The 14,796-nt window shown below is 39.7% G+C and overlaps 1 protein-coding gene across 1 annotated transcript in view; it reads right to left on the bottom strand.

The window, feature by feature from the left end:
- Positions 1 to 14,796, bottom strand: part of INTS9 (integrator complex subunit 9) — a 102,255-nt gene that overhangs the window by 23,176 nt on the left and 64,283 nt on the right. The window contains exons 7-8 of the mRNA XM_080795429.1: positions 13,232 to 13,352; positions 12,477 to 12,611 (exon numbers count right to left, since the gene is read on the bottom strand). Coding sequence (XP_080651555.1) covers positions 12,477 to 12,611; positions 13,232 to 13,352 — 256 coding nt within the window. The remainder of the gene's footprint in view (positions 1 to 12,476; positions 12,612 to 13,231; positions 13,353 to 14,796) is intronic.

Genomic DNA, 14,796 nt, shown 5'->3' with positions numbered 1-14,796 from the left:
TTCTCTAAAAAACACATACACATTCACTGTTTCCAGAGAAGGAAGAAGTACAGGACGGTGGTTTATAGTAGATGCACAGTGAGCCTGGAGAAGTGTGCATATGTCAAACAGAAGGAACAAAAGGGATGACAAAAGGGATCAAACTTTGTTAGACGGTCTATTTAGAAAAGACAATAATTTTGTAAGAACCTTATTAGAAAAAGCCAACAATGATCCACAGGGCTGATGGTGAATTCAGAGGGTCTAGGAACCCCCTAAATAGTATATACAATCTTTGTGTGCCTATGAACACTTTCTCATACATTTGATTGGGTTGTCATATGGGGCTGAAATGAAAACATATAATGGAGAACAAATGTGGCCCTGAAAACATTACCTCTGAACCTCAGCCATCAATGCTGCCCTCCTTTGAAAATTAAATGCCCATAGTAAAAACCAAAAGCAGTACTACAATATGAATACTGTGGAGTTGGAAATTATGAGAACTAGTTCATGATCAGGTCAGACTACGTGTTTGTTATTTCAGCCCTATACTTGGGAGACCCTTGTTGTTGATTCCCAAGGCTACTGCTTTAAAAGCTTTTTAGTGACACTCTCAGAACCAAGCTGACACCGCCAACATCTCCATTTCACTACCAAAGGGCAAATGTACATATTATTGGTGTCAATGGCAACTCACTGAGTGCTTCGAGTGGGAACATTTTGTTCAAACACACACAACAGAAAATTCCACTGTGTCCAAGATTCAAATAAAAATACCTTACAAAATTGACAGTCACAATCAAGCTTGCAGAATAAAATTTTGAAAAACCCTAGGCCCAAGAAGGCTGTGGTCACTGTGTCCCCTGCTGGTGAATTTACATTGGACACTTTGCACAGAGTATGAGAAAAAGGAGACTCAGGCTCTAGGTCCTTGAAAGAAGTTTATAATCCATTTGAAGAAAAAAAAAATTATCACCAAAAAAGAGGATTTTCGGGGCGCCTAGGTGGCGCAGTTGGTTGAGTGTCTGACTCTTGGCTTTGTCTCAGGTCCAACCTCAGGGTCGTGTGATTGAACCCTATGTCAATCTCCACGCTCAGCGTGGCGTCTGCTTGGTTCTCTCTCTTCCTTCTGACCTCCCTCACCAATCCTTTCTCTCTTTCAAATGAATAAATCTTTTTTTTTTTTTAAGGATTATTCAAAAAGCCATAGAAAACCTAATGCGAATTTCAAGAATTTACACTGGGTCCATGAAGGCCAAGAGGAATGCAGAGTAGAGGGCCCCACCAGGCCAGGTGGGACCACTTAGACAAGGCTTTCTGGCACATAAAGTTCTGCTTCCCGTTTTCTTTCTTTCTTTGGCTAAGGAACTTAAGACTCAATTTAAGACAGCCTTTGGAATGCCTGCATGACACCCCTTCTTTCCCACAGCAAGATGTGGGATGACCCTGTGGCCTCTAAGACTTTCTCTACCAGCACTAATCAAACTGCATTGTAACTGCCTATTTACTTGTCTGTGTCCCCAACGGGCCTATGGAGCTCTCTGAGGGCAAGGATTTGGCATCCCTAATTCCTAGCAAAATGCCTGGCACACAGCAAATAGTAAACAAATATTTGCTGAATAAATGAATGCACAAAAAACATGGTCTGGTAGGAAATGTGAGAGCATTCCATAATGGGAAATAGTTCACTAGAAGACAGCAAGGTGAGAATCAGCAGGTCGACTTGGGCAGGAGGACTGGAGACCGGCTGGGCAGAAGGCAGAGAAAGATAACCGGTAGATGTCAAGTGAATTTATTTGGCTGGAATAGAAAGTTCACTTTGGGGCTGAGAAAGAGATTAGTAAAAATGAGGGAAAGTGTAACTAGTAAAGAACCACAAAGTTCAGAATCATGAAAACTGACAGAGTGGGTAGGAAGAAATCAACAGTCTGAAGCAGGAGAGTGACCTTTTGGCAACAATAATTATAGGTGACAGCTGAGGAGGGGGTAAGACCAAAAAAAGGGACAATACTCAGAAGTCCTCTATAGCAGCCTGGACATAAAGGGGGAAAAACTATAATTTTATAGAACTTGAGGAGACAGAAGGGGCAGATCCAGCAACATCATAGAAAACCGTTAATAGACAGGTCAGAATGGACCAGATATATTGGACAATGGACAAAGTGAGATCTTGTCAGAAATGCAGACAAAGGGAAATCTGGACACAATGATTTAAAAGAATAAGGAGGCAATAATAAGTCCAGTGTTGGACTGTTGCAAATATTTGGGGGATAACAAAATGGATTATGAGAATAAAAGATAAAACAAAAGTACATGATAGATATGGAGATTTGCTAGGTACCTTTATCAAAGTATTTAACAAAAATGCCAGTTTGTTGGAGTGAGGAAAGTAGAGTGTGTCTAGGACCATGGCTGTAGGACCCCGTAAGGTAAATGGGGAGAGAAGCAAGTAAATAACAAGCACACAATGCAGTGCAGAGCTTCCCTGCCTGTAAAAATTGGCGGTTCGGGAAATACAGCTTTTTGGTGCTTATACCCTATAATATGACAAAAGATCAAGCAGAGTAAGAAAACAGCAAGACTGCCTCAGAAGCCTCGATGAAAAAGAATTTTAGCAAGTGAATGATGAACAGTGTCAAATGCAGCTGTGAGATGCTGGGGAAAACAGAAAAGAGTAAATTTGGCTGGAGGCTGATTGCTGTTGGGCTACAGAAGTGAAACAGATCTAGGAGGTAAAAGAAGGAGAAAGCCAGGTGCACAAGACTGAGCTGAGCAAGACGACAGGAGAAATCTCATCCTGGTTAAGAAAAAATCCGGTGGTGAAGCAAGGAGACAGCCCACTGAAAGCCTTTTTCCATATTAAAACTCTTCAAGTTTACTTAAAGGCAGAAAAGGAGGAATGAGTGAATGACCCAATGACCTACACTTCTTTGATGAGAGAAAGGAAGACATAAATTTGAGATCATGAAGGACCTCATCTCCAGCTTTCTAAGACCAAATCAAAGCCCTAGCTCCTATGACGTCTCACTAATCCCCCCAGGAAGGGGGAGAATTCCATGGCTCTTCTCAGTGGATTCCTAATCTGACAGGATTAACCACCTGCACCCTGAAGGATCTTGCAGGTCTCCATCTTATTCCCCTATTGTAACACCTATAAATGTAAAACCTATCCATCTTTGTTCCCCTTCCAGCCTAGCATATTCCACTGCCCAAAGTAGGGTTTTAAGAGATGCCATGGACTAAGTGATGGAAGGGGTGATTGAACAAATAAGTCAGTAGCATACATTATTTCTGAGAGAAGGAAACAGAGTTAACCGTTGAACAACATGGGGTGGGGAAACCCGCCTGTAACTTCTGACCAGCGGTGCAAGGGAAGCTTCAACCAGCTGTGTTAAAGTCAGGGTTCTGTGGAAGCAGGAAAATGTCTTTGTTTTGACACTACATCCCCAGCTCTGCCTTGTGCTTAAGGCTGACCATGTGGCTTTAATTCCACAGTTCCATAGCGGAGAAAGACAAACACTCCCAGAAACCTCACAAAGACTAAACCTGATTGTGAGAGCCCTGTAAGGCCAGGCCTGGAGGGAGAAGCAGCGGCCTACAGATATCTCCCAGGGATATCTAGAAGGAAATTAATTTTACATCAGAAGACTAAGGAATGGCTGAAAATGCTGAACATGTACATCCACGTGAAGATTTGGAACAAGTCACATATTTATTATAACAAAATAAAATACATTAAAAAACCCAAAACCAAATTGTAGAGCATCCAGATCAAAGTTCTGCATAAGTAACAACAAAACACTTGGGGAATTCAGAGGGAAGAGAGAGAATATAAAAAACAAAACAGAGCAAAACAAACAAGCCTACCCAAGAAACTGCCTTAGCTCTAGAAACCTGATTCAAGGAGTCCAAATTTAAGATAATTTCTTTAGATTAAGAGAAGAATATACATTTATTACTGCCAAAGTCTTTAAGACTTCAGGAAAACAAATCAACAGTTCATCCTGAACTCCCAAGGGAGAAGGATGAGGAAGGAGAGGCAGAGTGAATGCTGAAGTGTGTGCCTCAAAGGAGACTTTCATAGGCAAGCTACCAACCTTTTCCAGCGCTGACAACAAGAAGGAATTCCCACTGTGAACATCATAGGCTTCAGGGAATTGACTGAGTAGAAATTACCAATTAATTTTTTAAAAGATTTTATTTATTTATTTGAGAGAGAGCACAAGTTGGGGAGGCAGAAGGAGAGGGAGAAACAGACTCCCCTCTGAGCAGGGAGCCCAACGTGGGGCTCAATTCCATGACCTGAGCTGAAGGCAGATGCTTAACCGACTGAGTCACCCAGCCGCCCCACCAGTTAATTAATTAATTAATTTTTTAAAAAGATGTTATTTATTTGACAGAGAGAGAGAGGGAACACAAGCAGGGGGACAGGGAAAAGCAGGCTTCCCACTGAGCAGGGAGCCTGATGTGGGGCTTGATTCCAGGACCCGGGGGTCATGATCTGAGCTGAAGGCAGATGCTTAACCCACTGAGCCACCTGTGCCGCATCCCCACCAATTAATTTTTTAAATTAATTTTTTTTCTTAAAAAAAATTATTTCCAGGTTCTAACTCAAAAGAGATTCTCAGTCTGATATGTAACAACCTGATACATAACAATGGGCTTCTGAGGGCTCTATAAATGTACAGTTGCCAAATAAATGCAAAATATTGTGTAGGTGTGCATATATATATATGTATATATATATGGCATATTATAGTCATTCTTTTTTCTTTTTTTTTGATTTTATTTAGTTTAGAGAGAAAGCATGTGAGCAAGGGGAGAAGCAAAGGGAGAATGAATCTTAAGCAAACTCAGCACTGAGTGTGGAGCCTGACGTAGGACCCAATTTCATGACCCTGAGATCATGACCTAAGCTGAAACCAAGGGTCAGAGGCTTAACTAACAGCCACCCCAGGTGACCCTATTTTAATCATTCTTGCCAGATTTTCACCACCAGGCTTTTGGGTGGGTCCCTGGCCCACAAAATGTTAAGAACCACTGCTCTAAGGCATAAGTTCCCATCCACAGCCCTTGCTTTCAAGCCATCTCTCTTCTCATTGTCCCTCACAGCTACCACCCACCTTGCAAAGGAGAGAACTACTTGTCTTGGCCTCAAGGCCAAAGGTCAAATGGGAAGGAAACAGCGTGGTGACTGGAAGACCTTGGTCTCCTAAGTTTGTTGCAAGTCCCAAGAGTGTGGGGGAGTCCTCAAGGCCAGGAGGGCTGAAGCAGTGGGACAGAAAACTTTCTGGGTCTCTTTTAACAGTCAGAAGAAGGATGGGAAAAAAAGAAAAACAATAAAAAAACCAAACTCAAACCTATTACCAATAGTAACAGCAACAACAAAATGTCTACCACACAATAAAATTTCTTGTATTTCAAATCTCAGCCTTAAATGGAAATCCATGTCCTGTTCTAGATTAGTTTCTAAAACTAACCCCAAATCCTGTAGCTCCCCACGTCCAGGTATATGTAGTTTTGTTCTACTATGCCGGTGATTTTCGCATCTAAAACTCAAGTCCTACTCCTGAAGTGAGGCGGCATAGCTAGGAAGCTATTGAAATAATGTGTACCACGTTGCTTTTTCAAACCATCATATTAGAAAAGTTGGTGTGCAAATATAAGTTCACAACCCACAAGCAAATCCATTAATTTGACTCCTAGGGCCAGGAAGGCTTGGGCTCTAATATTAACCAAAAGTGCGCACTAGTTACTGCTAATGCATTTATGGGATCTACCCACAGCCACCATCTGTTTTGTTCTATTAGTTACCGTCTTTAAACTGTGTCTTATGCCTTCTTTTTGGGCAGAATGCACATCTATTTGGAGGAGGTATTTTTCAGGAAAAAAAATTTTTTTTAACTTAAAATAACTTAAATGTCTAACTGTGAGAAAACAGATACCTTCTTGCATATCCGTATGATGGAATACTAGGCAGATATCAAACATGTATGGAATACTAATGAACTGAGGAATCCTCAGTACATAGTTAATGGAAAAAAGCAGAGAACCAGGCTGCAAAGAGTTCTCTCTTGATGGTAGGATTATCACAATTTTTATTGCTTTCTCTGAGATTTTTTACTTTCCATAACTACTACAATAAATGCAAATTAATCTTCCAATCAGAAATATAAGGAATAATATTTTAAAACAAAACAAAAATTCCACTAGAGTTCCCAACAAGAGAGAGTCAACACAAGCTGCTGGCTCTCTTCTAGAATCTAAGTTGAGAGAAAGCAAAGAAATAAGGGCATCTGACAATTTTGAGAAACTAAACCACCATCATGAATTCCTGGGGAAACCATGGGTGCTGGAATGGGGACAAAATGGCAAGCAAGAGCCAAACAGGGCTGGGCACTGCAGGAAAAATACGGGCTGGCAAGGAACTCTTTGTCCTTTTCTCTCTCCTCCATACCACCATTGGCAGACTGTGGCGGGTTCCAACCCACTGTGAGGCAGAAAATACCAGAACAGTGGGGTAAGTGTTTAAAAAAGGGATAGGCAGCCCTACCAGCCCTTCCTTGCTCCCTCATACTATGAGGCTAAGTGATACAAGGCTCAGTGGTAACAAATAAGGAAGACAAATTCTGGGGGAAAAAAGCAGTGTCTAGAGCAGAGGTTGAGCTCAGAGCTCAACGCAGGGCTCAATCCCAGGCCCCTGAGATGGCAGAAGCCAGAATCAAGAGTTGGTTGCTTAAATGAGGGAGCCACCCAGGTGCCCCAGGGCTTTGCAGTTCTTAACAGCAACAAGGGTACAAGCGGAAAATGAAGAAATACCTTCAAAACTTTATAGTTCCAAAGTTCTTTTCCTTGAATTTTATATCTATCCAAGCTATCATTTACATGTGAGGAAATACTAAAGATGTTCTCATACTTTAAGACCTCATAAGGGTTACCATTTTAGGACTCTCTTGGTGAACATTCCTCAAGTATTCCTGGAAGAAGGAAAGTAAATCTAGAAGGATTATGAGATGTATGGGAAGTAAGGTTGTGAAAAAAAGAACAAAACTCAGTAAGGTTCACTGTTGTCTATAATAAGCAATATATTCAGTACTCTACGTGCATTCTAAATAACCCAGAATTAAAATTCCAGACAGTATGAACATGGTGGGAGGGTGGTGGGGTGGGGAGGAAGAAGAAAAAGATGGCAGAGACAAGAGGAAGACATGGCTCTGGAGAGAAAGAAAAAGATATTGATAAGCTCAGGATACTCAAAGGAAAAATAAATTAAGGAAAAACCCAGAAGAATAAAAATCAAATACACAAACTTACAGAAAGAAACTGAGCCATCTAAAAGATGGGCAGAAAGGACAGGGAAAAGAATAAACTAAAAATACCATGAAATAAGACTGCAAAAATAAGCCCTTGATACAATAGTAATTACAGGAAATATAAATAGTTTCATTGGGACACCTGGGGGGCTCAGCTGGCAGAGCGTCTGCCTTTGGCTCAGGTCATCATCCCAGGGTTCTGAGATGGAGCCCTGCACTGGGCTCCCTGCTCCCATGGGAGTCTGTTTCTTCCTCTCCCTCTGCCCCTCCCCCTGCTCATGCTTGTGCTCTCTTTCTCTAAAATAAATAAATAAAATCTTAAAAACAATAATCAAAATAATCAAAAGACCCTCGTGGTTAAAAAAGAAAAAAGAATCAAGGTGTCTGGGCGGCTCAGGTGGTTGAACGTCTGACTCTTGGTTTTGGCTCAGGTCATGATCTTGGGGGCCCTGGGACTGAGTCCTGCCTCAGGCTGCGCACTCAGTGGGGAGTCTGCTTGAGGATTCTTTCTTCTCCCACTTGCATGAGGGTTCACTCTAAAATAAATACATCTTAAAAAAGAAAAAAAAAAACCAACCCTTACTATACTGTCTACATGGGATTCACTAAAAAAGGATACAGAAGGAATGAAAAGAAAGGGATGGAAAAGAATACCAGGCAAATATGGAGTGGGGAGAAAGTCTTTTGGCTTTTAATGCAATTTTGACAGAAAAAAAAAATTAGCAACCTGATAAAACATAATGATCATGAAAATATATACCTCTGACTACACAGCTTAAAAACAGAAGAAATAAAAACTGGTGAAAGTACATGGAGAAACTGATCAACAAACACCACATCCTTTCAGAAACTGGAAGCTAAACAAAGATATGAAAGACCAGAATAACACAATAAACTCAAATGAGTAAATATATATAGAAAAATTTTCATTCAACAGTGAATACAGTCTTTTCCCACATACACAGGACACTTAAAAAACAGACTGTGTTTCAATGTAACTTCAGTGAATTAGTAAACTCTTAGCCAAATGCAGGCAGGCAGGCAGGGAAGAAGGAAGGAAGGAAGGAAGGAGGGAGGGGGGAAGGAATTAAGATAAGAAAAGGAAAGGAAAGAAAAATTGAAAAAAGTCTCTCATCTAACCCTAAGTCTAATCATATTGGATGGACTAGAAACAAAAAGACAAGCACTATAAAATAAACTTTGGCTACTTAAATTAAGAACACTATGAAGGAAATTATGATATACTTAGAGATGAATGACAGAGCACTATGTATCAACAATTTAACAGAGTTAAATGATACTAAGAGACAAACTGATAGCTTTAAGTACACTTATTGAAAAGCACAGAAGGATGGAAACAAATGAGGTAAGTGTTAAAAGAAAAGCAACAGAGTAAATCCAAAGATGGGAGGAAGGAAATAATAAAGGGCAGAAGAGAGAATAAAAATACAACAATTAAAAGCAAAAACTTATTCTTTGAAGAAAATCACTAATGCAGACATACTTACCAATTTATTCCAGGAGTGTTTTAAAAAGAATACATTGAGATCAAATACAGCTTATCCTAAGACTACAAGGACAGTTAAATATAAGAGAACCTAATATTGTAATTCACTACATTACTGGTCTAAAGGAAAAATATCACATGATCATCCTACAGACTCAAAAAAAGCATTTGGTAAAGTACAACATCTACATTTGATCTTTACAAATCAGAAAATTGGGAACAGAGGAGAAACTCCTTACCTTGCTAGCTAAAATAAGGAGTAAGCCAGCTATTTAATGAAGAAGCTACAAAAGCATTCCCTTTAAAATCTAGTACAGACAAGGCTGCCACTATCATCCCTTCTGTCTACTTGGGACTACAGTATGTAATTGGTAAGACAGGAACAGAGAAAGAAAAGAAAATATGATTGGAAGAAAAGTGACAAAACTGTTACTTCTTTCCAGATAATATCACCATCAATAGATAAATATTAGAATATAAGAATTCAGTACGTTGTTGAATATCAGATCAATCAGAAAAATTAATACTGAGATGTTCTGCTCAGTAAAAACTACCTCTCTCTTTCCATTTGGGATACTATATTTTTGTGGGCGTCAATTCTCTAACTCTTCATTCCTTTTTTTTTTTTTTTTTAAAGATTTTATTTATTTGACAGGGAGAGAGACAGTGAGAGAGGGAACACAAGCAGGGGAGTGAGAGGGGGAGAAGCAGGTCTCCTGCTGAGCAGAGAACCTGATGTGGAGCTCAGTCCCAGGACCCTGGAATCATGACCCCAGCCAAAGGCAGCTGCTTAAGTACTGAGCCACCCAGGCACTCTCTAACTCTCCATTCTTATTCAAGATCATTTTTCTTCCTTCCACCTTCTATGGGTAAATGTTCCTGCAACTCAGTCTTTCCCCTTCAGCTCTTTACAGACTTTAAGAAATCTGATGCTCCTCTAATTTGTCTCCAGGCTTGCCATCACATGCAAGTTCCAGTTCTCTATTTTCATCTGTCGCCAGTGTCCACTCAAATTCCTATTCATAATACCCACTACTCCCTCCTGAAATCAGAACCCCCTCTGCCAACTTCACGTCGACTGCATTAGTGTCATCTTCACCATTCTCAGTATCATCTAAGCAAGAAATCTCTGGCCTGTATTTTTCCTTCCCTGAAGACAGAAAGCATTCAATAAGCATTTGTTGAATTAAAGACCTGCCAGTGTCTTCTCTGTCACTCCATTCTTCCCATGTCAGGCTTAATCCAAAGCTCCACTCCCCTCTACTTATTAGCTTATGAGATCACAACAACAGCCTATTCTTCCCAGCTGGGGAGATTCCACTCAAGTAGGTCAGTGGCTGGCCTTTCCTGTAAAGTTTAACTCTAAAGCAGAACTTTGCTGTTACACTGTGCAAGCGGCCATACACAATCCATTTCTAAATGCATGTTGTTCCACGGCAATAAGACATTATTTACAGATACAGGTGGCAAGCCAAACTTGGCCCATGGGCCATAGTCTGCTGACCTACGAAGTGGACTATTAAGTTTTTCCAAACCTAAACTTTTCTTATCCCTGCTAATTCAATATAGAATCCAATTATCTGGGTAAAAGAACACCTAATTCATTATTTTTTTTACATACAACCCTGGTTACCAGCTAGAAATTAAAGTTAATTACTTAGGTATGTTGCTCATCACTTTTAAGGCCTTATTTTTCCTTTAAATTTACGAACCTTGGAAGAATAATTTACTGGAAATTACATCAGTAGTACTGTAAAGGCTTTGATCTAAGCAGGACAAATCAGAAGACTTGGCAGTCAAGTAACCTTTCTGTCTTTTATGGAAGAATATATCAAGAATGATAGAAGCTGCCAATAAAGTATTTTGATTCAGTGAAGCGGATTAAGATGACACTGATGGGCTTCTGATTTCAATAAGTGGGAAAGGCCCAGAATTCTGCTAGCTATAGGAAAAAATAGCAATTTGTCCCCTCTAGACCTTGAGATGAAACTTGATTTTAAAAGAAGGTATGAAAAAAGCCAATACAAAGTGGTAGCTCAGATGCATCCTTTGTTCTAGACCTACAGCAGTCATTTTTCCCCTTCATATTTCAATAGGATATGAAAAAAAAAAGTATTTTAGCCTTTGCTAGGTCGGAGGTAGATTCAAGCAAACTGTGTGCTTTCTGTTTGTCACAATAAATCTGTGTGAAGGCCAAAAAAAAAAAAAAAAAAGGATATGGACTTCCCCAAGTTATCTACGTATGTACCCATCCATCAGCTGACATATCATCTTCTCTGCCCCTCCTTTACAAACATGGAAATAATCAGGATTCATGAAATGAACAATAATACCTAAAAAGGAATAAAGAATACATTTGTAACAATGGTTATGTACTTAGCTACTTGCCAAATAAGACTGTTTATGAACAACCGACTTAAAATCTTCTAATAGCTTCCCTCTACATGTTAAAATAAAACCCAGGGGTGCCTGGGTGGTGCAGTCAGTTGGACATCCGACTCTTGGCTTCAGCTCAGGTCATGATCTCCGGGTTGTGAGATCAAGTTCTGTGCTTAGTATGGAGTCTGCTTGAGATTCTTTCTCCTTCTCCCTCTGCCCCTCACACTCATGCTCTCTAAAATAAATAAATAAATCTTTAAAAATAAAATAAAGTCCAAATTTCTCATCATGGTCTACAAAGTTCCACGTGACCTGGCTCTGCGAATCTCATGGACATCCCTACTGACTGAACTCAGCACGCTGCAGTCACAATGGCCTCTCAGCTCTTCTGAACATGGATTCATGAACTGGGACTGTGCCTGTGGGTCAGATGAGTGCTTGATACAGAGGAGACCCTCAATAAAGAAATAATTAATACTTGCTCAGTAAACGAGTGACCATTTCTGTTCTGTATCAGGCTATGGTAACTGCAAGTGGTGGAAAATCTCAGAATCCCGGAGATGAACCTAAAGACAGCAGGGTCATACAGAGGAACTTGCAATCCTAAATACTGGAATGTGAAAAGTCTAACTTTCATGAAGAGGGTCTACAGAATACAAAGCTTCAGTTAAGCAAGACAAGCTCTAGAGATCTGCTATATAACACCGTACCTAGAGTCAATAAGGTATAGTACAAAAATTATCAAAAGGATGGATCTCATGTTCAGCATTCTTACCCTAACAACAACAACAACAACAACAACAACAAAGGATACATGTAGAAACCAAAATTAGTAAGATTTAAAAACAACTGATGAAGAAAGACAATTATCATATGATCTCCCTGATACGAGGAAGTTGAGAGGCAAAGTGGGAGGTTTGGGGGGTAGGGAAGGAAAAAATGAAACAAGATGGGATCGGGAGGGAGACAAACCATAAGAGACTCTTAATCTCACAAAACAAACTGAGGGTTGCCGGGGGGGAGGGGAGTAAGGGGAGGTTACGGACATTGGGTAGGGGGGTAGGGTAGGGTTGGGTTATGGACACTGGGGAAGGTATGTGCTATGGTGAGTGCTGTGAAGTGTGTAAACCTGGTGATTCACAGACCTGTACCCCTGGGGCTAATAACACATTATATGTTAATAAAAAATTGAAAAAAAAAACAAAAAAACAAAACCAACTGATGATACTCTGGATACATTATGAATTTGGGTTAAATAACCAAAAACCTGAGTGTTAAAAGAGAATTAGAATTACCTGGGGATGTGTGGTAAGCAAGGAGGATCCGGAAACATACGATACTTTCTCATAATGGGACTGGATAATCCAGTTGGAGCTTCCAAGGGCATAGCCTGAACTTAGCGGAGTCACCTGGACTGCACCAAAAAGCTCCTAGAAAAGAGCCACAGTAAGAATGTGTGATGAGCTTTCAGCAGTGCAGTCACACCAGGTAACTCTTTGCAGGGAAAAAACCCAGAAATATTCTTGTCCACTTAGATAAAGAAAATTTAAAGTAAAACAGAAAATATAAAGTAAAGCAAAAAACAAAACAAAACAATGGAGACCATATAGGGAGACCCAGAAAGCAATCCTACAGTCTTGACTTGCCCCCTCTCTGAGTTTCAGCCTAGCCACACATACCAGGCACCCAGGCTTTACTCATCATAAGAGAGAGACGACAGATTACCAGAAAGACCAAAGAGAGAAATACTTGGGTTTTCTTTCTTTTTTTAAGCCTAGGCATTAATCTCTTGGTCATTCTATACTGAGTGGCTCTGGGCACAAGTTAACAAAAATGGGAATCCTTAACTATCCGGTCAGAGTTCAAAAGTTTTACTTGCCAAACTGCTTCTTGATCTGTTTTATACTCTCTATTTCCTATTTCACTTGCCCAAAACCTATAAAGTTGCACCCACTGTTCTGAAGTGAATAGGGTGAGATGTCCTCCTCCCAAAGGGTAACAATACGAATTGAAAGCATTCATATATCACTTAAAATCATTTAACACTCACAATTTTCTGAGAATATCCCACCAGCTGGATTTTGCTAAGGGCAGAGTTCACCTCTTGCATTGTATAGCATCTTCTCCAGGTTGATACTTCCACTGCGTCCTTGAGTGGAGAAGGCAACAGCCTGTAAATGCATCACAATGCCAACTTTTTATGTTATTGCGGATTCTTTTCAAGTAATCTGTCCATTTCATCTAAACTGTCCAACTTACTGGCATAGAACTGTGTACAGGATTCTTCTGTAATCATTTTTATTTCTGTAAGGTTGGTAGTACTGTCCCCCTCTCATTTCTGATTCTAGCAGTTTGAGTATTCTCTTTTTTCCTTTGTCAATCTAGCTAGAGGTTTGCTAGTTTTGTTGATCTTAAAAAAAAAAACCAACACAACTTTTCTCTATTCTTTTTCTATTTCTTATTCTGTTTATCCAGCACATAGCCAGATATTGTGTGTGTTTTATTTTTTAATCTAGTCTGGTCATCTCTGCCATTTGGACTATTTAATCTACTCACATTTCTTATTGATAAAGATGGATTATATTTACCAATTGTTTTCTCTATGTCTCATGTCTTTTTTGTTCCTTTGTTCCTCCTTTTCTACTTACCCTTTGATACTAAGTAAGTATTTTCTGATGCAGCCTTTTATTTCCTTAGTGGTTGTTCTAGGGCTTATCATATATGTCTTAACACAGAACACTTCTACATGACATTTCAAATTCTTTTTTCTGTTCATGAATGATAAATGAAGTACACTTCATTCATGGGCCTGCAAAGCTATAGAAAAGGACTGAGTTAAACATAGTTGAGGCCTGGCATAAAGGAGGAGAATAAAACACAATTTGTGACTTTTCAGATCAGCATCAGGAGTATCCCTTAAAACAAGCAAACAAAACTTTGTCATTAGAAAAACACTGTGTCATTTGTTCTAACAGAATCAGGAACAGACCTGGGTAAGTGACTTCCCTGAGATTCTCTGTTTAAATAGGTCAAGGAACTTCTGGTCAACTGAAGTGTGCATTAGCTTTGCTCTCTCTCCTGAAATACCACTGAACATAGTAAAGAGCTTTACACACACATACACACACACACACACACACCCCTTCAAGACAAAAGAGAGTAAGAGGCAACAGCAACAGCATTTTGGAAAGTGGAAAGTAAAAAGACAACAGACTTAGAAGATACAGGAAAATTTAATTCATATTAATTTATACTGCAGAACCCATAAAAAGCTCAGCAATCTGAAACAATAGGCACGTGTGCAAGTGAGGTTGAAGGTGAGCCTAAAAACAAGAGGATCTGTTGAAAAAAAAATACTGATAAGAAATAGAACCTTCCAGTTCTCTTCACCTAGTCTAGATAGCTCAGCGACTGCCTCTTCCCTTCCCACACATGTTGCTAGAGGTTGTTCTCTGGAGAAATTAAAAATGAAAGTCTAGACCAGGGGAAACCATCAATATCTAGAGGCAGCTTAGTTAATAAGCAAAAGTTTATATACCAAGAGTAACAATTTTCTTCTCATAAGGCTCTCAGAACACTATTAGTCAGGCTTATATCCTCCAGGGTAGTTGACCA

The sequence above is a fragment of the Martes martes genome (genome assembly GCF_963455335.1).
Source record: "Martes martes genome assembly, chromosome: 2".
Taxonomy (NCBI): domain Eukaryota; kingdom Metazoa; phylum Chordata; class Mammalia; order Carnivora; family Mustelidae; genus Martes; species Martes martes.
The sequence above is the reverse complement of the archived record's forward strand: the minus strand, read 5'-3'. Positions and strand labels throughout refer to the sequence as shown.